The sequence below is a fragment of the Podarcis tiliguerta genome (assembly GCF_965153285.1).
Source record: "Podarcis tiliguerta genome assembly, chromosome: 4".
NCBI lineage: Eukaryota > Metazoa > Chordata > Lepidosauria > Squamata > Lacertidae > Podarcis > Podarcis tiliguerta.
Window position 1 is genome coordinate 70,680,047 of NC_139537.1, and position 25,996 is coordinate 70,706,042.

Sequence of the window (25,996 nt, forward strand, 5' to 3'; positions counted from 1 at the left end):
AGCACAAATAAACCAGGAGCAACAAAACAATAACATCCCCCCCACAAGATACATCTAAAAGGCTGCATAATATTAATCAGCTCAAGGCCTGGTTAAAGAGGAACATATTGGGAGGAATGTAGTACCTTGGTTCTCGAACCTAATCTGTTCCAGAGTCTGTTCGACTCCTGAAAGTGTTCAAAAACCAAGGCACAGCTTCCGATTGGCTGCAGGAGCTACCTGCACTCAAGCAAAAGCCACGTTGGATGTTTGACTTCTGAAAAACGTTCAAAAACCAGAATGCTTACTTCTGGGTTTACAGCATTTGGGAGCCGATTTGTTCGTCAACTAAAGCATTCAAGAATGAAGGTACCACTTCTGAGGTGCCACTCTTCTGAGTCCAAGGACTACAGCAGGCAATGTCTTCTGACCTGGAAGATCCCACAGAAGTGGATAGTGACTCATTGAGCAGCACTTCCACCTCACCTGAATCATCCTCTGAGCTTGGGGATGGTTGAAGCCAGCCCAGGAGATCCACCACACACATTTAAAGCACATGACTTCAAAGGATCCTAGGAAGTATAGTTTCCTCCTATAATTCCCAGTACACTTAGCAAACCACAGTTCCCAGGATTCTTTTGGGGAAACCATTGCTCTAAATGTGCACTGGATGTGCTTAAAATGTATTCTGTAGCGATACCCTTTAAGCCTTTACCTCCACCATGGTCCTAATCCAGATACCCATACAGTGGTACCTTGGTTGTCGAACTTAATCCATTCCGTTCGACTTCCGGAACCATTAGAAAACGAAGGTGTGGCTTCCGATTGGCTGCAGGAGCTTCCTGCCCTCAAGCGGAAGCTGTGGAAACTGCATCGGATGCCTGGCTTCTGAAAAATGTTCGCAGACCAGAACACTTACTTCCAGGTTTGCAGCATTCGGAAGCCGATTTGTTAGGGAGCCAAGCCATTCGACAACCAAGGTACCACTGTATTGATCTAGCCCCCCCACCCCGCATTCATTTTTTAAGAGATCAGACACACAATTAAGAGATCAGACACACTAATTTAGTGCTCACATCCCCAGCGGAGGGGTATGTCCAGCTCAAATTCAATCAAGAAAGGTACCACACAAAACTGACAGTCTATGAAAACTCCAACTTTGTGGATGTGGCTTTCTTTTCTTTTCTTTCTTTCTTTCTTTCTTTCTTTCTTTCTCTCTCTCTCTCTCTCTCTCTCTCTCTCTCTCTCTCTCAAAGTGACCATAATGGTTATGCAGAAAATTACAGCAATTGTGCATTATGGAATGGAAAATTTAAGTGCTGACCTTGTTACAAGTCTGCAATACTTGTATATGCTACTGAAATAGATGTTAGAAGAGGAGTGCTGAATTTAATTGAATGAACTCAGTTCAGTTCACTTACATCAAATCTAAATTTTCAGTTTCCTTACTGACTGGCGTCCAACATTATCTAGGCTTTAAAATTTATTGAATGATTTTAATACCCCCACTCATATATTTCTATATGCATTTTAATTTTTATGTACATTTTTAAATGAAAAGTATACGTACTTGCATCCACAGAAGCTGGAATTTCAATTCTGAATCTCATAAAAATAACCTCCAGGGCTGCTAAACCATGTAGTTAGTCAAGCCCAAAACAGGTTTTGGGGGGGGGTCACACTAAGCTTTATTATTGAACAAAGTCAGCCTGAATTTAAAAACAATGGAACAATTCTCAAGCATAACAAGGGCTTCCTCAATTTGCACCATGGTTACTAAATGTGAGGGAAAGCAGCTTGCTAATATACACAGAGAGAGAGACATCACACTTTGAAACCTGACATTTTACAGCTAGCAGCGATTTCTCTAAGGACAAACCGGTGCATGTTATCATTACTTTTTCTGCCAGTGGAAAATATCACAGGAACACTCATGATGAAAGAAGTGATGTTCTAAATGCAGCCCAGCTCTGCAGTGGCATTTTGATATGATTATGTATTACTCAGGGATTTCCCAACCAAAAATGGAAGCAATAACACAAACGGCAGCCTGATACAACTGTTTAATTCTCATCTAGCACATAGTGTGTACACACATTGGGTTGTCCTCAAAACCCAAATCTGCCACATTCATTTCAGCACCCAAGATACCTACTCCCAACATTTCTGCTTTCTCAGGCTATCCTACCTCACAGAGTTGTTGTGAAAATAAGTTAGAAGCTGGGGGGGAGCTCTTTGGATCCCCATTGCCTGGGGATACAGATAAGATAAAGTAAGACTGAAATGAGTAGGCTAGACTCTCACTCTCACAGAAGTTCTGTGAATGGCAGAGCCCTTTGTAGTAGGGCAATTTTCTGCACTACAAAACCGAATATTTACAACAAATCTATCATTACATTGAAGGATTTTCAGAGGTTTTTGACAAGCTTTGGGCAATGGTTTAGGTAATGGATGGGAAACCATGGCTTCCCAATTCCCTGGCTGCATCTTCCCTCTGTGGCCTGCTGCCACCACTGATGCCTCTTCCTCTACAAAGCTTCAATCACCATGTCCCACAAAGCTACCCAGGAGGACTCACAACAAACCCAGCAACTATAGGTGCCACAGCAGCAGGATGCTGAAAAGGAGCCTCTTCCTACAGCCACTGTCAAAGAGTATCTGTAGGAATGGCCAGCAGCATGGACCAGATACAGAGTGCAATGGCTAGAGTGGCCCTCTAGAACTCCGCTCTGGGCCTGCACTCTGTGACTTAGCAGCACACGCACAGAAATGACTGCCTTCTAATCAGTTCGCATGGCATTGTATCTTGCTGCTAAGTGGCGGCCCTTTTTCATCTGACTGCTGCTGTTGTTGCTCTGTGCCCTGTACTGAGTCCTCGCAACTATGACACTTTGTCATAGAACCAGAGTTTAATGAAGCACTTGAAGTTTCATGGCTACAGAGCTTCAGCTTTGAGGAGGGATGCCTTTCAAGGCTGCATTATGGCAGCAGACAATATCAAAAGAATTCAAACAGAGACGCCGAGTTCTGCCTGACATGGGGGGTGGGGAAAAGGTTCATCGCATGCGCATGACACCACACATGTGACACACCCGGGTGAAGTCATGTGTGTTGAGAGGAAGCCAGGGGGCCCAGCGAGGCCCTCCACTACTGTGGTGAGGCCCTGCGAGGACTGCCACCACTGCGAGCAGGGCTGGCAGACCCGACACCCACCTGTCAAAGTTGGCCCGTGAGGTGAGGGGAGTTAAAGATTTGGCTTGCCAAGTCAAAAAGGTGCCCCACTCCTCGGCCGCTGCTTGATCTGGCAAGAGGCTGTATTTGAGAAAAGACTTTGTCTTCAGCTGCATGCCAAGGAAGAACTCCAGAGTGGATTTTTAATGGTGGAGAGTGGACGTGTAATCTGTGAGTTATTTATAGCCTCAACCTGCATGCAAATGGTGAACAGCGGGAGTTGGAATGTGACTTTGTAAACACTGCAAAGACTGAACAAAGGAAGATAAGAACTAACTCTCCCAGCACACCGGGTCTGAGACAATAATGATTATGAAGGACTACACATTATGTATCTATCCGATTATGCCGGATTTACGTATAAGCTAAACAAGCTATAGCTTAGGGCTCCACTCTTTGGGGGGGGGGGCAAAAAAATTAAAGAAAAAAAAAACACTGGATATACATTTCCAAAATATAAGATTAAAAACAAATAAAATAAAACGTACATACAACAACAGCAAAATCATTTTACGTTAGAGCTTAATAATTATTTCACTATTAATAGATTTCCTAATTGTATTTGACTATTAATATACTTCTTAATTGTATTTCAGTTCAACAATTACTTTGATAAAATACATATTTTGTTATGTGCAAATGGCTTTAGATACCTATTAGGTCCATAAATTACCATATAGCATATATTCAACACAAAAAGCAGCGACAATTTGTTGTTGACAAAGGACAGCTGGACATATAAAGGGCCCTATTACCTTCAGTAGCTTAGGGCCTCATCAAACCTAAATCCAGCCCTGACTACACACATGAAACACATTTTATATTTTTAAGAAATAACCGAGGTGCTGTCTGTAAGGAGACAATGATGGTCGGCTATAAGAATGGACAACAAGTGAAGGATAAAATGGATATTAATGAAGAGATGATGTGGCTACAGGAGGAAAAGATGGACATATGTTTACAACAGGAGCGGGAAACCTGATTTTTTAAAAAAGAAATTGTATTAAATTAAAGTAATTTGGTTGGATTTGTAAGAATCTGGAAAACCAATAAAAATAATTTGAAAGAAAAGGTGTCCCACCCCTGGCCTAGAGGCTAAGAACAGATTCAAACACAGGGAAAAGAACCTGAGAGGAATGCTTCTGATTAAATATGTTCCCTCTGCTTCTGGAGCCAAGTGGAGTCAATCCTCTACTACAGCCTTTCTCAACCTGTGGGTCCCCAGATGTTGTTGGCCTACAACTCCCATCACCCCTAGCTAGCAAGGCCAGAGCTCAGGGAAGATGGGAGTTGTAGTCCAACAACATCTGGGGACTCACTAGTTGAGAACCGCTGCTCTACTAGGAAGCAACACCTTTTGGCTTCCTCACTAGGAACCAGGGTTCTGGTGAAGTAGCGATCAGGCTCATAAAGAGTGGGGAAAGTCCTTCCCTGCTGCAAATCATGATAGGAATTGATGAGGTGCTCTTAAACTATAATGGACTCAAAGGGTTCTAGGGCTCTGCTCTCTGAGGCAAGCATTCTCAGGTCACTGCACGATGATACTCTCTAGGATGCAGTGCCACAGCTAGAGTTGCATCAGGTGATCTAAGTGCTCTTACAGATCTATACACACAGAGATAGACTTTCAGGTTACTTGGTCCAGAGTTGTGAGTTGTCAGATGAGGGAACTGAGAAAGCGGCTTGGTTAAGGCCACCTAGGAGGTTCACTGCGGAAGCTAGATGTGAACTGGGGACTTCCTGAATCATGGCTCAGTCTCTTAGCCACTATTACACCATGCTGTTACTAGCAATGAGAAAACTCTGATAGGTACAGAAACCTCACAGGAAGGTTATTTTTTGTTGCTGCAGCCACTTCCAGATAAGTTTTGCAAAAGGATGTCTGCATCAGTAGAAATGTGATGGTGCTAACAAAGTCACAATAAGCCAGGATGAAACTTTACTTGAGTTCCCAATGAGTTCAGGAGATGGGAGAAGAACTCATAATAAGTTCACTATTACAAGTCCAGCCAATTCCAGAGTTTGCCACTATCATTTGTCATTAATCATATTTTACAGGCAGCTGTACATGATATGCAATGCATTAATTTTCCTATAGATTTTTGTCTGTGTGACCACACTTCTGATGCAATTGTTGCTCCTAAGTAACTATTACAGAACACTTATTTGCAATTAGAACAACAGTAACAACAACAGTCAGGCAACAGAGGGGCTTACATTCCATCCTATTTATTAGCAATGAGAATTAAAAATAATAATAATCAGGCCACAGAGAGGCTTATAATCCATTCCACCACCTTTACAAATTGCAGTGCAAAAATATGTCTTTCCAATATCACTAGATCAGAAAGGACCAGAGCTATGAAAGATATGGATATTGATCTAACTTACAAAGACTTTTAAAAAGCACTCGCTTGATCTGAAAAAGGGCACCTGCTAAAATGAAGCCTCTCTCATGCGCTCGCCAAAGCTTTAACATCATGGTCTGTTAATTAGGATTAGTAAAAGTCAAGGAAGAAAAGAAAAACCTAGTCTTTGATTGTTCAATAAGTACCAAACCAGTGACAGATTCAACTTTCTGGCTTAGATCAAAATCACAGCTACAAATACAATGGGAAAGTACTAGTCTTTTGGAAAGAAAGAAAGAAAGAAAGAAAGAAAGAAAGAAAGAAAGAAAGAAAGAAAGAAAAGTCTGCATCATCTACTTTTCAGATAATTTTTTTTTAAAAGATCGGCATTGTTCAGAAGCCGTATGTTAATTGCTAGTTATAAGGCATGATTATGCCTTTTGCTTTCTTTTGATGTTCTCATGCAAGAGACTTTTTTTCCCTTGACTCTCCTGTGAAGAACACAGGGCAGCACAACTGGGGACCTGTCACAGAACAAGCGTCAAAAGAAACCCACAAGATTCATCCTCACCTCATCGTGTAGAGGAGGGTCCCGTCATCCTCAAGGCGCAAAAGCTTGTTAGGAGTGGTCATGTTGTGGGCGATAGATTTTTTACCATTGTGGAAAAAGGTGTCCGGAGTCCAGATCTTACTGGCAAGGAGGTTGTTTAGAGGCAGGCGTTGCATGGGACCTTTAAATTGAAGCCTTTCGTCTTTCCAACTTTGCCGGAAGAAAACATCAATAGTATATTCCTGGCGTAAAACAGAGACCATTGTATAAGTGCCGTAGCTCATAAGAATGAACCAGTCCTCCAGATTATTCTAGCGATAGCAGCAGGGGACATTTAGAATCACAGCATTGCAACCTACCATTTCGGTGTCTGACACAGGGCCAAAACTGGTGACAAAGATGTCTGTTTTCACCTCTGTTATTCTCTCTACAACAAAGAAATGTAAACAATTAAGACTGCTCCATCAGCTGGCAATTTGCATCGAGGAGCCCCTAATCTTATAGCAATAGCAAAGCAAAGAAGGGTTTGCCCCTTCAGTGGCATCCTGACTCTTCCATTTAATGCTATGCGGCTTTTGGGCAATTACCATATTGTTTCTGTGTTGAGGACAGCACTTAGCACTTTGTTGATGCTAAACATACATTGCAGAAGTACGTACAGTGGTACCTCGGGTTAAGAACTTAATTCGTTCTGGAGGTCTGTCCTTAACCTGAAACTGTTCTTAACCTGAAGCACCATTTTAGCTAATGGGGCCTCCTGCTGCCGCTGCACTGCCAGCGTGCGATTTCTGTTCTCATCCTGAAGCAAAGTTCTTAATCCGAGGTAATATTTCTGGGTTAGTGGAGTCTGTAACCTGAAGCGTATGTAACCTGAGGTACCACTATAGCAGCAGTAGATCACCTCTGCCTACAAGACTAATGCAAGCAAGGAAGTCTGGCAATTCAGCAGGCCTAAGTACATGTAGGGGGATGCGGGTGGCACTGTGGGTTAAACCACAGAGCCTAGGACTTGCCGATCAGAAGGTCAGCAGTTTGAATCCCCGCGATGGGGTGAGCTCCTGTTGCTTGGTCCCAGCTCCTGCCAACCTAGCAGTTTGAAAGCACGCCAAAGTGCAAGTAGATAAATAGGTACCGCTCTGGCGGGAAGGTAAATGGCGTTTCCGTGCACTGCTCTGGTTTGCCAGAAGCGGGTTAGTCATGCTGGCCACATGACCTGGAAGCTGCACGCCGGCTCCCTCGGCCAATAAAGCGAGATGAGCGCCGCAACCCCAGAGTCGGTCACGACTGGACCTAATGGTCAGGGGTCCCTTTACTTTTAAGTACATGTAACTAGGCACACGATGTGGAGCTCCTGAATGTGTGGGCTGCTTCAATAGATGTGCAAAGAGGGGTACGGACACAGAGGTGCCCTTCCATTGAAAGAAAATGGGTCACTGTACATGCCAAGTTTCTGCATGCCTGCATTAGCAGCCCAGTCCCCACAACCATCAGAAGAGTGAATGAAATGAATGGTCTTTAGCTCTGGTACAAAGAGGACATTAGTTATGTCTGCCCAGCTTCAAAAACAGCTGGACTGGTAAAATTTAAATGATAACATTTAACAACGTCAAATTTCACAAGTGGCTGCATTTGTTAGTATTCACGTGGTTGTACTAAAAACTGAAGCTCTGATCTTTTTCAACACTGCTTAAACCTCATTGGGGGGGGGGTTCCCCTCTCCCCTTAAGGATTCTATTCTATTCTTGCTTGCTTCGTGGAATGATAACGTCATAACAAAGCCTAGGTCATTAAAGCAAACGCAAGTTTTGCCAACTATTCAGCTTAGTAATTTAGATATGGTATATTGATTTTACATGACAAATCTTTTCAGATATCAGAAAATCCTAGAAATCTTGGTGATGTTTTCTTGGTAATGTGATATACATCACAGCCTGTGGCTATAGTAACACTATCAGATATTTAGGTTATTGATTTACAAGATAGAGCATTCTGAGATTTGAGAGGCAACTGATTTGCAATTAACCAAAAGCAGATACAGTGGTACCTCAGGTTACAGACTCCGCTAACCCAGAAATAGTACCTCGGGTTAAGAACTTTGCTTCAGGATGAGAACAGAAATAATGTGGCGGCGGTGTGGCAGCAGTGGGAGGCCCCATTAGTTAAAGTGGTACCTCAGGTTAAGAACAGTTTCAGGTTAGAACAGACCTCCGGAACGAATTAAGTTCTTAACCCGAGGTACCACTGTAAAGGGAATATTCTATATGACTTCTATCCAGATACTGAAAGGAAGAACCTACTCTGTAGGTAAGTATGATGACCCTGGGGTCAAAATCCACTTTTTCAGTGGATGAGGATCCTCTTCAAATGAAAAGGTATCTCTCACTGAAGGCAGAGCTAGATATTAGGATAGGTCAGTGCTTCCTATTTAAGGTTTATTCTGATTATGGTTGCTTCTGAACTTTTTTGGAGTCTCCAGCCTGAGCCTGTATGGAGCTGTCCAGAGTATCTGACTACTCAAACTATTGAAGGGGTTGTGGATGGTTGTGAGGGGCACGGCCTCGACAGTGGTGGCACCTTGACAGCTGAACCCACTTCCTGTTCCTGTTCCAATAATGCCTAATGGCCTTTAGGAAGTGACTGAAAGTATTCATTTACTGGGTCATTTTGCAACCTTTGACAAGTCATTCTATTACTTGTTCAGTTCTCATTTTTTGTTGTTGCATTGCTTTAAATCTATATTGAAGCATCTCTGAAAATGTGGGATTTAAATAATAAACAGCATAGCAAGTGGCTTTCATACAGTCTTGCAGCAAAGCCACTATAACTTAAAATCAGTGTTCTCCTCCCACCCTCCCCAACTTCCTTGTCTGGTTGCAAGGCCGATGTACACACTGAGGAGGTGATCTGACTTCTCTGGGTCTGCTCTGAGAACGATGCAATGGATTACAAACTCTGTGGGCCGGGGATGCTTTTTCTAACTTGAAAATGGGGAAATCTTTAACATACAACCAGTGAGAAAACAAAAGCACCAGGGGATTTTTGTGGCACTCTTCTGCTGCTTTCAGCACACCTTCTGGAGGTCTCTTAACCATCTCCCACTGCTCCCTAAACACATCTTTGGTCATCTCTTACTGGGACACGACTGCATGCTGTTTTAAGCATTTCCCCCTACAATGGCATGCTTGTAGGAACATCTGTTGTACCTCCCAGGCCTGGACGAAGCCTGTTATCATATCCATCCAGCAGGCCGTCCAGAATCCTAGTGAAGATGGTGATGTTATCATTGGTATCATATTTCCCTGAAGCTGTTGGCATCTGTGAGAAGCTGCGAAAAGGGGGGGGGAGTGGAGAAGACACATCAATAAAAACTGGAAGAGACAGCTAAAGAGTTAAAGGTTGTGCCATCGATCTCATAAGCATCTGAGAATGGATAGCTTTAACAAGGGCTGCAGAAAAATCCAATGGCTTGGTTGCTCTTGGACTTTGCTTGCCACGCACACAGGTGCCCCATAACATGCATAACACATGTGCATGCTGCATTGCAAAAAGCGTAATTCACCCTATTGTCAGGGCTTCTAGGTACAATTTGTTTCCTCTTTTCCAGGAGTAAATCGGAATATACTGGCAGGTCCGGTGGTGCCTGGTGTCCATTGGAACTGATAGGGTGGAAGGCAGGGAGGCCAACAGTAGGTGGAGCCAGAGCCAATTACAGACAGAGCCATGCCCTGACTGGTTGTAAGTTCAAAGGCAGGCAGGTGGGGGCCAGCTGAGGATGCACTGAGATTGCTGGGGCAGTGTCGCCTTTGTTCAAATGGACCAGCCTCTGCAGGATAGATCAAGAAGTAATTTGCAGCAGATAAGCAAGGCTTCTGACTCCCAACTGTTTAACAACAGTGACAACAAAGCGTCTTCACCTCCCTCCTTTTCTAAATTAAGCTGCTGATATCAGGGATGGAAGTTTGGGGGGAAACTGAAGAGGGGTTTTGTGTGAAAGGGCTGTGCATTCAGTTTTGGTATTGAAAACAAATTCAGTTTGCTAAGAAGAAGAAGAAGAAGAAGAAGAAGAAGAAGAAGAAGAGGAAGAAGAAGAAGAGTTTGGATTTGATATCCTACATTTCACTCCCTTTAAGGAGTCTCAAAGCGGCTAACATTCTCCTTTCCCTTCCTCCCCCACAACAAACACTCTGTGAGGTGATTGGGGCTGAGAGACTTCAAGGAAGTGTGACTGGCCCAAGGTCACCCAGCAGCTGCATGTAGAGGAGCGGAGACGCAAACCCGGTTCCTCAGATTACAAGACTACCGCTCTCAACCACTACACCACACTGGCTCTCTGCTCCCTGCTCCTTAATTCTAAAAGTGTCTTGCCCCACTCAGCCATTCTTTTCCACCTGCTTAGTAGATCTTGGGTTCTAGCAAAAAAACAACAACTAAACACCATGAATCTGAGATTTATTCACCCTTCTTTATCCCTTTCCTTTTTTGTCACCTTTCTTTGTTTCTCTAATAGTTCCATAAATGCAGTGCTTTTTTTCTTAAAATATGTTTAGGGGTACTCTCATTTTGACTCAAGAAAACCACCATTTTATAGTTCAAATCGGGGGAAATAAATACAGCAAATGGACAAAAGAACACAAATTCACAAAATGTTAAGGGACGCAGGTGGTGCTGTGGGTTAAACCACAGAGCCTAGGGCTTGCTGATCAGAAGGTCGGCAGTTCGAATCCCTGCGATGGGGTGAGCTCCCGTTGCTCGGTCCCAACCTAGCAGTTCAAAAGCACATGCAAGTAGATAAATAGGTACTGCTCCAGCGGGAAGGTAAACGGCGTTTCCGTGCGCTGCTCTGGTTTTGCCAGAAGCGGCTTAGTCATGCTGGCCACATGACCCGGAAGCTGTATGCTGGTTCCCTCGGCCAGTAAAGCGAGATGAGCGCCGCAACCCCAGAGTTGGCCACGACGGAACCTAATGGTCAGGGGTCCCTTTACCTTTAACCCCAGAAAAAGCACTGCATAAATGCATATGGTGTGGGAAACTGGCTTGTGGACTGTTGGTGGGCTTTTTGGGGGCAGGGCGCACAGGACTGAATGTTTCATTCACACGTAGAGAGAGAGAGAGAACATAGGAAGCTGTGTCAGACCATTAACCTATCTAACTCAATATTCTGCACTGACTGGTAGTGACTTTCCAGGATAAAAGGAAAGGAGTCTTTTCCAGCCCTTTCTGGGGATACTAGGGATTGAACCTGGGACCTTCAGCATTCAGAGGCTGGGTTAACAACTTGTTCCTCAACCTGAAGAGGCTCATTTGACAAAAACAAGAAATGGAGCCTTTGGGGTCATCAGCCCAGTCCTGTGGGATTGTTATGCCAAAGCAATTCAGCAGGTTCCTTCTGTTTAGACCAGGCATGGCCAAACTTGGCCCTCCAGGTGTTTTGGGACTACAATTCCCATCAACACTGACCACTGGTCCTGTTAGCTAGGGACGATGGGAGTTGTAGTCCCAAAACAGCTGGAGGGCCAAGTTTGGCCATGCCTGGTTTAGACCATTAAATGCCAGCTGAAAGTGTTTCCATTCCTCCCGGCTTCTGCGGGCAACTAAGAATACATCTTTCCATTAAGGCTGGTTTCTAATTTTATTATATATACAGTCATACCTCTGGTTGCGAACGTGATCCGTGTGGGAGGCACATTCGAAACCCGCAGCGTTCGCAGCCTGATGTGCCACGTCTGCGCATGCAGACTAGGAGCTTCTGTGCACGCGTGTGACGTCATTTTGTGTTTCTGCGCATGCGCAAGTGCCAAAACCTGGAAGTAACCCATTCCGGTACTTGCGGGTTCGGCACAGTCCGCAACCTGAAAACATGCAACCCACAGCATTCATAACCTGAGGTATGACTGTATATTTACATGGGTTTTATCGTATGGTTTTATGTGTGACTGTTGGAAACTGCACTGAGATTTTTTTTAATGAATAGTGATATGTAAATATTTTTTTATAAGTAAATAAAATAAACTGCTGGTCTTAAGCTGGTGGGTTGGAACCCACTAGTGGGACACAGCTTGATCTGAGGTGGGTCTCAACAAGAGCACTACCACCATGCAAATGTATGATAAAAGATTAAAAAATGGGTCCCCAAATGCTGGTTAGGATTAGAAGTATGTCCTGGGCCTGAAAATGTTGAGGACTACTGGAATAAACCAACCCTTCTCCCTGATAAGAGGGTTTTCTATGTGCAGGGAATATTAGAGATACATTCACTCACATGAGTCCACACACATAGTTTGAAATAGTACAGTCCACAGAGATGGACTGTAGTACAGTCCCACAAATGATATTTGTAAGCACCAGGCCTCAAATTCTAAGCCAGAGGGCAGGAACAGTCTTTCTGTAATCTCTGTAAGGTGATGACAAGTCTCTTTCTCACTCCTACTCAGAACAACTTTAAAAACCGTCATTTCCCCCCCTGCTTTAGCATTACATTTCCCACCAAATTCCTAGACATTCTGCTGCACCCATTGCCTTCCTCTTCTGCTACTGCTGGACAGACTCCAGAATCTGAGATGAGTAAATGGAAAACATTTGCAGATATTTGCAGAGAAGTAGCCAATGGGTCAAAGGCCTTCTTCCCTAAGTTGATCATGGTCACCGTCAACGCGCCGCTTTAATTAAGTTGCAGCCAGAAGATCAAATTCTGCCATCTGCTACACAGAGTCTTTAGCAACATTTTAATCCTATGAAATTGTTATTGCAAGCAGTGATGGCCACAATGTTGTATAATGCCGAGGAAAACCATAATGGAAGCTAGATCTTCGGGGATCCAGTTCCATGGCCATTCTCACTTAATATGGACGATAAGTGCCACTGGGATTGAGAACGGAACAGGGACTGCCCATAGCTCCTGTAGGCATGGAACTGCCATCCTGTCATAATTAGGGTTCTTAATTACAAATGATTTGGAATAACAGGATATGAAGCTTATCAGTCACACTCTAGTGTTACACATAATATATCCTGCAGCAATCCTTAGAGGAACCTTAGAGGTGAGCAAGCTTAGGCCCAGGACCAAATGCCACCCTCCAGGCCTGTCTGACCCTTGGGACTCTCCCAAAGCCACATGCCCCCTCCAGCCACACCTCCTACTCTCCCCCAGGCCACACCCCTCACACTTCACACCCTCCTGGAGTATTTTTGCCAGGCTGGAATGTGTCCTTGAACTCTGATCATTACTCTTGCTTGTCTACCTGGAGGAGAAAGAGGTTATGTGTGTTTTGAGAAACTGGCCTCTCAGCCCCTGCCAGAGCATTGCACCTCCCTCCCTAAGCTGAACAGAAGCTTCCCAGGCTTTGGGATGGAGTTGTGAGGGGAAAAATAATAATAATAATAATAATAATAATAATAATAATAATAATAATAATAAAATTTATTTGTACCCCACCCATCTGGCTGGGTTTCCCCAGCCACTCTGGGCGGCTTCCATCAAAGATTAAAAATACATTAAAATGTCACACATTAAAAACTTCCCTGAACAGGGCTGCCTTCAGATGTCTTCTAAATGTCAGGTAGTTGTTTATCTCTTTGACATCTGGTGGGAGGGTGTTCCACAGGGTGGGCGCCACTACCAAGAAGGCCCTCTGCCTGGTTCCCTGTAGCTTTGCTTCTCACAATGAGGGAACTACCAGAAGGCCCTTGGAGCTGGACCTCAGCGTCCAGGCAGAACAATGGGGGTGGAGACGCTCCTTCAGGTATACTGGGCCGAAGCTGTTTAGGGCTTTAAAGGTCAACAGCAACACGTTGAATTGTGCTCGGAAACGTACTGGGAGCCAATGTAGATCTTTCAAGACTGGTGTTATGTGGTCTCGACCGCCGCCCCCAGTCACCAGTCTTGCTGCCGCATTCTGGATTAAGAGATCCTGCAGCCCTCCTCCTTCATTCCCAAAGCTGGGTAGAGGTGCAAGAAAGAAAGCTACCCACTGGCACTGCAAGTAGACAACACAAATCCTGCTTGCACTCAGGTTCTGCTTGCGGGTTTCACAAAGCCATATGCGTGGCCACTGTGAGAATAGGATGCTGGACTAGATGGGTGTTTGGTTTGATCCAGCAGAGCTTTTCTTATGTTCTTTCTGGCTCTGGCAATCTTACACCTGTGTATAAGCATTTTTCTCCATTTGATTGGGTTTTCTCTGCTCAGTTAAGGAACTTTATACATGCCTGGAAAGTAACATTCACAGTCTCATTGAATACTAAGAACGATGGATCGTATGGTCATCTTAAATTCTAACTGTTGTCAGAAGAGTCTGCAAGATTTCTTTTGGCCATCATGGTAAAAGCTAGGGATTTGCTTAGAAATTTAGAAAGAGTGAATGCAGACCAGTGACAAAAGCAACTAATGTACTTACTGTTCCACTGGCCAGGCTGAAACACGGGGGAAGCTGAAATCCTTTGTGCAATTTCTCTTCTCTAAGGGCAGTAAAAGGACACCATAAAGCATTTCCCCAATGGATTTTTTAAAAACTGAAATTGTGTTTGTCTTCAAGGAGACATTAAGACTAGCAAAAGCCTATGATTCTTGTCTAATCCAACACTCTCCTGCTCCCGGTATTTCCTGGAAGCAATTACCTCCTGTGTTATGTAATATAATATAGGACTACATTGAAAAACTATCTAAAAAGAAGGAATCCAATGAGCTTTTTAGAAAGGGAAGTCTGCATTGTTTGGTAGCTGGCTAGTTGACACTTCTTGGGAAGTGTGCCGGTGAATTCTCTTTCATTACACAAACTATTTGTGGTTTGCAAAGCTTTGGTGCAATTTTAATTCTGCCTAAAGCTGCTTATAAGGAAACAACTTTGAGAGAGAAACAGAATAGGGAGAAGAACTGGAAGCCTAAAATGGTTTCTAGTGATTTCCAGTGCCCAACTGGACATCATATGCAAGCCTTGACAACAAGTAACCGCAGTCTATCATTGTCTTCTCTCCCACTCCCTCGCTCCCTGTCTCTCTCACACCTGTTTGTGTAATCTCATAGTAATGGGGATGGTGATGCTGAAAAATTGTGAATGATTTAGCCTTCCATGTGAGTGATGTGAGCCTCCCTCCCACCCTGACATCAGATTTTATTTTGCTGGGCATTTCACCTGCCATTTTTGATGGTCTCAGTGAAGCTGAACTGATTGGACTATTAAATTGTTTTGGCAAGAGATGCAATTTGCTTGATTCAGCATATGTTTACCTGCATGAAATATGTGCTGTTTGCATTTTTTTATTATTATTTAAAATTCCAAGCTCAGAAGAAGAAAAGAGCTTGGCTCTGTCTAGAATCTGATTCCAGTGTTCCATAACTATTATGGGTTTTCTCTGGGGGAAAGCATAGCTCCATTTGTGAGTGAGTCCCTGGAATGTGTTGATTGGTAGTCTGAAATCTCATCTCTTTGTTATGTTGGTTGGCAATAAAATGAAAGAGTACATTTTTCTTATTGTGCCACTTGAAAAATCCACTCTGGGCCACTTTCACTGTTATCTAATTCTTTTACAGAAAGCCTTATTGCGTAAGACACAAGATGTAACTCACATGTAGAGCGTTACATAAAATGGTGTCTTTTTCACCTTGGTGCCTTCCCCCAACTGGCTATGCTTCCCCAAGGATGACACCCCCTTTTGCACAGGGAGTGAAATGCTTGCATGCATGTTATTGAAAAGCAACAACATGAATTTGGGAAGCCACTTGAGATGGTGACTGTTGTAGTGAAGCCATCACAGGCCGTGTTTTGACATGTTATTGATCAGGAGGTTACTCTGGTGTCACAAGCATGTTATGATCTGTGGTGTATCAAAAGCTGGCAACTATCTTCAAAGGTCACACTATGGTAGCTTCACCACATTGGTCACCATCCCAATTGGGTGTCTATATCTACACTAAAACATCAACCAAGGTAGAGGTGAATCATTTAATCCAGAGTAGATTACTCATGGATTAGTAATGGATGTTTGATCTCTAGCAAAATGGGCATACAACTGTTCCCCCCAAAAGTATTAGGCACATATGGTAAAGCAGATTCCAAAACTGTCAAAGCAATCAGATGTCTCCATAATTTGGGAGCACTATGACGACACTGTATGCCAGAGCTCTCTCCCTGAGCAGGGAAGGCTCATCCAGAGTTGAGAACTCAAGGATCTGGTTAAAGACTTTCTAAGAACCTTCAGGATTCAGTGCTTAGCACTTCCTCAGTACTTCACCATCCTTGGTCCCACTGCCAATAGTTCCAAACAAGAAGAGCGAACCTACCATGTCTCCCAGTCTTGATGGCTATAGAATGCCTCTGTGATCAAAGGCACTATGATTCTGAACATGGTGAGCAACAACTGCAGGAGAGGGTTATTGGGCTTGCATCCTGCTTTTCATCACCCCATCTGACCGAAAGATATGGGAGAGTATTCAGTCAAGCAAGAATTTGTGTTTGCCTTTGTCTGACTCATGCTGGCAGCATATTTGCATGTTGGATTTGTGAAACTACAGAAAAGGATATGTATTATATCTGTATCCTCCAAGAAGCTCAGAGGGGCATTTCTGCTGCACTATGACCCTAAAAGGTAGGTTGGGTTGAGACCTCCGGGGCTGATTGGGTATTAAAACCTAGCTTCCCCACATCCAAATCAAATACTCCAAGTACTGCACCAAACTAATATGTGCCCTAGTTCCTTCTTTCCTTTAATACTTCTCTGTTCCACAACTTCAGAAGTACTGAAATAGAAAGCGATCACCAAAGTTATCGGTGGGCATGGTTTATGTGGCTTGATCAGAAACAAAATATTGGGAGTTATTAGCTACTGGGAGAGTGCAGAGCTTTTCATCTGAAATATTAAAAAACAGCAACACACTGGTGAATGTTCTGTGGGAAAGAATCTTACGTCAACGAGGTTTGCCCTTAATGAGCTCCTTCCATTTCTGTAATTAAAACCGATGGATTAGTTTTGACATCAAGTGAAATGTAGCTCCTGATACAAATTCTCCTTATCATTGATGGCTCTGGGATGCATGGATCTCACCCGTGGAAATGGAGATCTCTGAGAGTGTCTCTTCACAACAGGGAGACTGAGTTTTTATCATTCAGTCCCTTTGTAAATTTATTTCCCGGTCTTGGAAAAGAAGCAAATCTAATGAAGAAGGAGGCAGAGAGAATACTTTGCAATATCTTCATAAAGAAAGGGTATGGCATGAGGCAGAGAACCATTTTAAAGAAAGCTGAAAGTGCTTTCACAGAGAACCATTAGCTGTCATGGTGTACAGACATCTCTTCCATTTGCCCCCGTTGCCTCAGGTCAAATAGTGTTTGCAGGTTTTTAAACAATACAAAACTTTTAATCAGGGGCCAAAGAGGAATTTGCAGCGCACACCAAGCAAAGCATCACTTTTTTAAAACCTCTGAAGAAAATTACTGTGGGAAGTCAGTGATAAAGATAAAATCCTTCCCTCAAGATAAAATCCTTCCCTGAGCCATGAAGCCAGTCACTGCCTCTCAGTTTAAGCTACCTCACAGGGTTGTTGTAAATATAAAATGGCAGGGGAGAACTGTGTATATTTCCTTCAAACCCTTGAAGGAAGAACACAATAACATATAATATATATCCCTATTAGCATCAGCAACTGTTCTCTGTCTTCAGTTTGCAAAAGTGACAAAGAAAAAGTACGAGTACAGTAAGGAGGGAGTGAGGGACCCTTATATGTGAAGTTCTTTGAATGACTCACTCAGCTAGTGCCTTCCAGTTGGTTTGGATTACAGCTCCCATAATGCTTGACCACTGGTCATGCTGCCTGGGGCTTATGGGAGTTGTAGTCCAAAACAGCTGGAAGGCACCAGATTAGGGAAGTCTGTTCACCTCATCCACTGATGGAGGAAAATGGCAGAGTATTGTCCTGCTGCAGCATATTGTCTTTGCTAAAGACTGGCAGATGCCTCTCCCATGTTGAAGACTTTGAGCTATCCATCGCAATCAATCTCTTCAGAATGCCAGAATAATATTTGTTGCGTATCAATGCAGAACACACACTTAAGAGCGTCCCCATCTATACAATGTCCAGCTCATGTCAGGGTGGAAAGTCGGTGATCTGAGTTGACACATTATAATACATTCGCAAAACTGTCTCCTATATTTGGAGTGAGTGAGGGAATATGCAAAGTATCTTACTGGAGCATATCTGGAGCTCTCTGATTTTGGAAAACAGATATTGAGTTTCATCGAACTTTTCTAACAGAGATGAATGGTGGAATTCTCAAACAATGTAGGTGCAGTTGCCACCACAATTTCATGTGTGTATGGATATTCACCACTTAAAACATTTATTGAAATGTATCAGTATAGGTTAGAAATGCGGGTGGCACTGTGGGTTAAACCACACAGTCTAGGATTTGCCAATCAGAAGGTCGGCGGTTCAAATCCCCGCAACAGGGTGAGCTCCCATTGCTTGGTCCCAGCTCCTGCCAACCTAGCAGTTCGAAAGCACGTCAAAGCGCAAGTAGATAAATAGGTACCACTCCGGCGAGAAGGTAAATGGCATTTCCATGCACTGCTCTGGTTCACCAGAAGCAGCTTAGTCATGCTGGCCGCATGACCCAGAAGCTGTATGCTGGCTCCCTCGGACAGTAAAGCGAGATGAGCGCCGCAACCCCAGAGTCGGTCACAACTGGACCTTATGGTCAGGGGTCCCTTTACCTTTACCTTTATCAGTATAGGTTCATGGGTTTGAGGGGAGAGCAGCTTTGGGTGTACAGAAAAGGGGAGGGGGAGTGACCACCACACCTGCTTAAATTTGGATAGTTAGGTGTGGGTTTCAAGCATAGCCAGTGTGTCACCTAGCAAATTTATCTTCTTCAAAATTAAGAATTTTCAATATATATATTTAGCAGCATTTTAAAGCTTCTGTCCTGATAACAAGATACATTGTGTATGTTTTGCTACAGTATTAAAACCAAAGCTGAAACTAATTTGGGAGGAACTTTCTCCATTGTTACAGCTTTGGATGGATGTTGCATTAAAAAAAAAAAAAGCCTTTTGAAGCATCACTATGCTGCAAATTTACAACGAACTTTGTTTTGGCTATACTTCCTAAACGTTTATTTCCCCCCAGGATTCATATTGTACTTCTTGGCCAAAAAATGCTATCCAATGGCTGGCAAATACTTTAGCTGCATAGTAGCCTATGAATAAAAGAGGCCTCTCTGAATTCTACAGTGACTAGGAAGGCCATATATTGAATCTCTTATAGTACATTGGATTTTAGTTTACTGCTTTTACAAAATGCACCGTAAAACAAAAAGTAATTACAGAAGTGCCTGGTTGTGACAAACAACAACTCTAGGTGTCAAATGGCTTTGCTGAAAATGCTGCTTTAAATTATGGGACCCAGCCTTATGAAGATCTATAGGGCCTTTCTGAGGAATCCCCAAACATTTCACAAGCTAGTTACAAAACCGCAGCTAAACGAGGACAGAATTTCTGTGCTTTATTATGCACGTTTTCCACACATCCCTGCATTGCTGAGAGAATTGAGCATCAGGACAGTCTACAGCCAACATTGCAGTGAATTAGGAACTTTACCCCTGCAGTTGGTTACAGGGATTTGTTCGGCGAGTTTTACCAATTTTAAGAACTGCTTTACTGCAAGGATAAATGGCAGAATGCAGAAAGGCTGCCTATCCCTGCCGGGTTGGTCTTGTACTAAAACGTCTGATTTTGTTACCATTCATTGGGAAAGCTTTATCCTGAATCATACAAGAGGGCTAATTTTCCTGGTTCTGGCGTCTGCATCTGATTGTGTGTGGTTTTGTTTTTTTTAATAGAATCAGAGAATGAAAGAAGATACAAGGCCAAATTTCATCTAGAAAATGTTGGCTTGCATTTAAGACTCATAATAGCTGAAAGGATGCAGATAGATAATTTAGTCCACTCTCCTGCTTTAAAATAGGATGAGCTATTCTGAAGGAGGAGGCTCCAAGTGGGAGCTTTGCAGATGAGCCACCAAGAGCTTTGCAAATGGGACAGCCTCTCTGGGATCACCTGAGGATTCTGGGTAGTGGAGTTCTGGCTGCTAGCCAGAATCAGGAACCACAGGCAATTCAAGGTGGACAGTCTAGCACCCTTACTGAGCATGCTCCTGGTCTCAGGTGACCCCAGAAAGCCAATCATTTACCACTGCATGTTCTAAAGCTCCAGACCTGCTGCATTCCTTCTCTATGGGAAACTTGTTGCTGAGGGCAGCACACCAATCCACCCCAGTTCCTTGCCAGATCTTAAGAACTTGAGTGCCTAATGATGCTCATTCTTCCAAAGCACATGGAGAGGTGCAAGCTCCCTGTCTCGAGAAAGCCGATTCTATTCCTGAAGTGCCTTTAAAGGGGATTTGAATCAGCGGAGCTTGGTCCATTGGGGCAAATGGGGCACTGCACTTCCAGCCTCCGTCTTCCCTCAGCTAGTCTCCATCTTCATGGCTTTGCCTGTCATTGGCTTGGCTCTACCACTGTTGGTCTCTCTGCCTTCTGCCCTGCCAGTCCAAATGGGCACCAGTGACCACTGATTTGCACATGGCTGTGATATAAGCAGAGCAGGGTGTGTGTGAATATTTCACATTTCCCTTTTCTGCACTTTCCCTGCCTTGCAGCAGCAACCTTTTCTGTGGTCTCCAGTGCAGAGATGCACAGCAGCCTGCATTTCTCTTATATGGGCAAGACGTGGACCTTCTATTCTAAGTGGGATGGAGAAACAAATAAGCAGAGATGTTAACTTTTTCTCATCCCTCTTATTCATCCTTTCCACTTCTTCTTCTTCTTCTTCGTCACCCTCCCCAAAGCTGCTATTTGGCTTAGTAAGATCTCATTTACTTCTCTTTTAAAATATTTTTTTTATCATGAATCTTCCCTTCATCAACATACTATGGTGGGATACAGGACACCCATTAAAACCACCTCCTAAATCATAAAATAGCAGTTAACAGATACTAAAATGCAACATCCAATGAAGGAAGAATCTTAAAAACACACACACAGCGAGAGAGAGAGACAACAGATGAAATACTCATCAATTTGCAAAACTTCAAATACCTGGGCAAATAAATCTTAACTTGGCCCAGAAATGCTAACAGCGTCAGTGCTTGTCATACTTGTAAGGGCACTTCCACAGACAGGGCACTACCAACTTTATTTCTTAATTTCTAATTATATTTTCAGTCCAGCACTTTAACACTAAATGTGTCTGGTCCAAAGTCAATGGCCAAGGTAAACAACTATTATTCCCTCTACTTTCTGCTGTTCTTTTTTAAGAATTGGAAAATTCAGGCAAACCTCCATTCCTTTTTTCCCCAGCACTCTTGGCTAAATAAGCCCCTAGCAATCATTTGCTCAATACTCTGTTCAATATAATAATGAAGCTAAACAACGCAAATACTGACAGACGCATGAACTGCAAAGCAGCAGAACCTGTGTCCTCACGTCTCTGGAACCTTATATAAAAGCAAAGACAGAGGGCTGATTTACAACTCATGTGACACACACAAATCAGTTTTAGGCCTGTTTTGTCTGGCCTGACTTCCTACCAGGAGTCCTGGGGATTGCATTGCTATGTTCTACCTCCCCAGCTGGAGGCAGTATGACTGACCACCAATTGGGCATCACAAGTGGAGAAGGGGTTGTTGCTCTTAGGTCCTGCTTGCAGGACTGTAATGAAGGTGCTAAGATGGAAGTCCCTGCTAGATATCCCTAACCTTCCACGCAGAACTACAATTCCATGAGTGCCCTGGGCAGATAAGCTTACTTGGCCTAGCCTTAGGGTGTTCATGCACCATACTTTACAGAGGACAGTCTCCTTTTAAAGAGCTGTCAGAGGACAAACCTCTATTTGAAGACATCAAGTTTTTTAAAGCCCTGTCTGGGTCCAAGAACCATAAGCTGGGAGAAGAAGGACCTTGAAATTGCCTGTCCACAATCAGCACCTGGACAGCACCCGGGTCACTTTGCCAGTCATCCTCACAATGGCAATGTGCATTTCTCTTTAAACTATAGGAATCAAATGCTTTTAAACTTTATGCACAAATTTCTGTCCTTTTTATTGATGGCGTATCAATACAAACAACCCCAAGCAAGAGTGCTAGAGGTTGGTTTTAACCTCACTCCTTTTCCCTTTCACTCTTGTCTGCTGTGATCTTGGGAGCTATTGGAGAGGGCTTCCTTGGACAGCTCCTATCTTCCTTTCACACTTCTACTCCGACAACCCTTATTCTTCATCACCCTGCTTCTTAAACTACCAAGTAAGCAGAGATCAGTGTCCCAACTGCCCAGGCAACCAGAACAATATGTCACTTTCCAGTGAAGCCAGTGATCCAGCATAGCTCATCCCAACCCCTCCCAACTGGGATATACCCTGCTATGAGTTTCTACTGTATTCTGGGCAATTGGCTTGTTTTGTCTACTTTTGCTTTCCGTTTCTTTTATGACTTCATCAAACAAAAATCCGAGAAGACAATCAAATACAAGGAAAACTTTTTGTTGTTCTTGTTCTAGTTAAGGTCCTGAGGTCCAAGTATTTGCAACATCTGGCTTGGTTTGTTATCTAAAACATGAAACTTGACTAACCTATATTACATTGTTTTTGTAAAATAAGATTTCTACAAAGCTCTGAGGAAAGGACAAGGGTGCATTAAAAAAAACAAAACAAAAAACTCCCCCGCCCCGCAAAAAAAAATCTCAGTACATTTCTGGTTAAAATTGATGTTCCACTGAAATCCACCGGGGTTGCATTGTTAATTGCAAGAACACAGGAGTTTTCTCCTTTCCCTACAATAATCAAGTAAGAATGTAGCAACTCTGGATTTAACCTCAATGCTTGCTTGTATAGCACATTACTAAAGCATTCCCCCAACGGGTTCACCAAAAGTGTTTGATTTGATTCCCCCCACCCACCCACCCAATTCCTCAAATGCAACTTTCAGATTCATTCAGTAGTAATTGTTCAGCATTTATATGGCACTTTTGAGTGGTTTTTCTTTCTTTCTGATCTTTGCAACCATTTTATAGGGTGGGCCAGTGTATTTCAAATATTTCAAACAGAGAAGTGGGGGGTCAAAATAGATGTAGCAGGCAGCTGTGTACCTTGCTTTTCCTTAACTAATCATTGATGGAGAGGAGTCTGATTCCAGATATGAAGACAACTCTCGCTCTCCCACCAAGAACTGAACGGAGATCAGGTCTCTTCACTGCCTAGGAAAACAACCCACCCATTGGTAGTTTGGCCCTGAGTCTGGCAGAGAGTGGCTTGCCTAAGGCCACCCTAGCGAATTCGTATTTCCAGAAGTACATAGGAAAGAGTTAAGCAAATATAGGTAGAAAGCAAGCCATTGCCCTAGCAGTATTCCCACTTCCTTCAGCTAACCAGGAGCTTGCAACCTATGGGCACGCTCCCTTTCTGTTGATTTACAGCGGTGCTGACTTTTGTGATCCCAGAGCGCTGAAGTGCTGGAACACAAGCCTGGCTCTTCTTATGGAGGAGAGGGCAAGACCCCGGCTGCTCAGCTCATAAATCAGATCGGCTGCTTGGCTATATGAATCAAACAATCCCGAAGCTTGGGTTTCTCTCTTTTTCACCCTGAACAGGGCCAGCCCTCAGTATTAGGCAGAGGAAAGTGTCCACCGCAGGCAGCAATTGCTGGGGGGGAGGGAGGGCAGTAGCAGCAGTTCCCCACCACCACCTACACAAATAATTAATCTTCATTCTCTCTCTCCCCCACCAACCCCACCAAAAATAATAAAAGCATGAAGAGGAGAAGGCCACATTAGTAATCCTCTATGGATAAAGACAACAAAAGTATGGGGGAGGGGCAGAATTGTTCATAAACATGGGATATATTGCAACTTATGAAAAAATGCTTATCCCTGCCCCCAGAGGAGGCAGACTTCTGTACCTGCAGGAAGGGCAGGCAGCAGAGTTGCACTAGCTGTTTGCTGCATTTACTGATCTGGAATAAAACATTCCTTTAAAGCAAATTCTGCATATGTCCAGGAGCAGTGCTATTTTTTTAAGAAAAAGAGGTGCTGGAGCTCCACCATGAACCTTGTTCTCTTATAATGGCAATGGCACCCATCTGAGAGGTGCTGGAATTGAGTTGTGGCTGGAAAAAAGCCCTGCCCAGGAGTACTGTGGACCTTGACTTGGAAAAGTACCATTTGCTGCTGCTCAGGGGGAAAAAATGTCCGGGGCTGCCCTTGATGGTTGTTTAACCTCCTCCCAGGCATCTTACTTTTTCCATCAGCCACCAACCTCAAGGGGAAGTGGAGAAGGTGTTCTCTGGCATAGGTCAGGAAACCAGGGACCAATGGTTCTTGCAGACAAGCCCCATAACCCAATGGGAAATGATGCACTGAGAGTGTCATTTGCCAGTGACGAGGGGACTTGCTCTCCGATTCACCATCTTTTGTAGGAAGGGAAGGGAACAGAGGAAGCAGGAGGGCCCAGGGCATTTGAGTCTTGCCCTGTGTGTAGGAGGACTAGACCAAAGTCCAGAAAGGATGATCCATTCAAGTAGAAGGAGGACTGACATTTTCGAGCTTCCGGCTCCCATATTGTCTACTTGCCACATCCCAGTTCCTAAAGCAATCACTGTAGCAGTAAACTCAGGCCACGAAACATGCTCAGAAGAGTTAAAACAATGCGCTTAGGCATGACATAATGGGTCAATAGCTTGGGGAACTGAAGGTTGATTTGCCCATTTCCAGAAGGGACAGAAAGCAGGTGTGTAAGTGACGCCCCCTTCGAGCCAAGGCATGAAGAAGGGACGTGTGCATCTGCCTTGCTGCCTTTCGGTGTGATGCACAAGTTTTGAATACACATGGAGCATGTGCATTTCACTAATGCTTTAATTCCCCTTTCTGGAGGGTACAAGCAGTAACAGGGAAAGCTAATGAGCAAGTTACTCATGCAATTATTTTGCTTGCTTTATCGTGTTTTCAGGCACACAGTGAACTGACTGGCTCACCTCCCTGTCCCTTACAACTACATATATTGAAGAAAAAATAATGACGATGGCGACAGTAAAACACTCTGCATGTTGTGTGTCTGGTATTTTCCATGAGCTCAGAAATATCCTTATATATTAGGTCCATATTGTTGCTATTTTACATATGGGGGAATTGAGGCTGGCAAAACCACAATCCTGATCACTCCAAATCCAGCATTTTCTCATTGTACCACATCCATTTCTTGGTATCAAGTATGCATTAGGATGCTTTCTCTTAACTCCTTAGAACTAATGGTTTCCATTCATTTAAATAATAATAATAATAATAATAATAATAATAATAATAATAATAATAAGCATGTTACATATGGTAACTTACCCAAAATGACTGGCTAAACTCATAGAAATGCTGAGCAGAAAGCAGTTTTTGATCATGATAAAACCAGAGAACATCCCATTGTCCATTCCCAGTGAAATTATTAATAGAAGCAGCTGATTTTGCAGGGGTATACCTTTCGCCACCTTTGTTCTGAAACTGCAGAGGACAAGAGAGGCAGAGATGCACATAAGTGTTAACTTAAAGACAGTAACTAGGTCAGATATCAAGCAATACACCGCACATCATTTGTCTAACCCATTGGGGAGATATTCGAAACATTCCTCAAAGACCCCAAATTCGTTGAGAAGTGGAATTTACATAAGGTTGTGCGAGCATCTCTCTCTACATGAAGGATGTCCAAGCGTATCCAGTTACCCTGAGCTGGTTGGATAATGAGGACCCCAGCGTATTCGGGATCTTTTGAGGTTGCAACCAGTTCCTATAATTAAGTGCCTTTCCATAGATGTATTGATATAGCGATAGATCTGATCCACGAGTCGCAAATCAGGCAAGGAAGT

The 25,996-nt window shown here is 43.5% G+C and overlaps 2 protein-coding genes across 3 annotated transcripts in view; one reads left to right on the forward strand and one right to left on the reverse strand.

The window, feature by feature from the left end:
• The window catches only part of GABRA5 (gamma-aminobutyric acid type A receptor subunit alpha5), a 71,129-nt gene that overhangs the window by 43,073 nt on the left and 2,060 nt on the right, over window positions 1–25,996 (reverse strand). For both annotated transcript variants that reach the window (XM_083437955.1, XM_083437956.1), the window contains exons 2-5: window positions 25,479–25,634; window positions 9,312–9,433; window positions 6,468–6,535; window positions 6,130–6,350 (exon numbers count right to left, since the gene is read on the reverse strand). In XM_083437955.1, coding sequence (XP_083294081.1) covers window positions 6,130–6,350; window positions 6,468–6,535; window positions 9,312–9,433; window positions 25,479–25,564 — 497 coding nt within the window. In that variant the 5' untranslated portion in view covers window positions 25,565–25,634. The remainder of the gene's footprint in view (window positions 1–6,129; window positions 6,351–6,467; window positions 6,536–9,311; window positions 9,434–25,478; window positions 25,635–25,996) is intronic.
• GABRB3 (gamma-aminobutyric acid type A receptor subunit beta3) overlaps window positions 1–25,996 on the forward strand; it is a 187,763-nt gene that overhangs the window by 36,621 nt on the left and 125,146 nt on the right. The gene's annotated exons all lie outside the window — the stretch shown is intronic.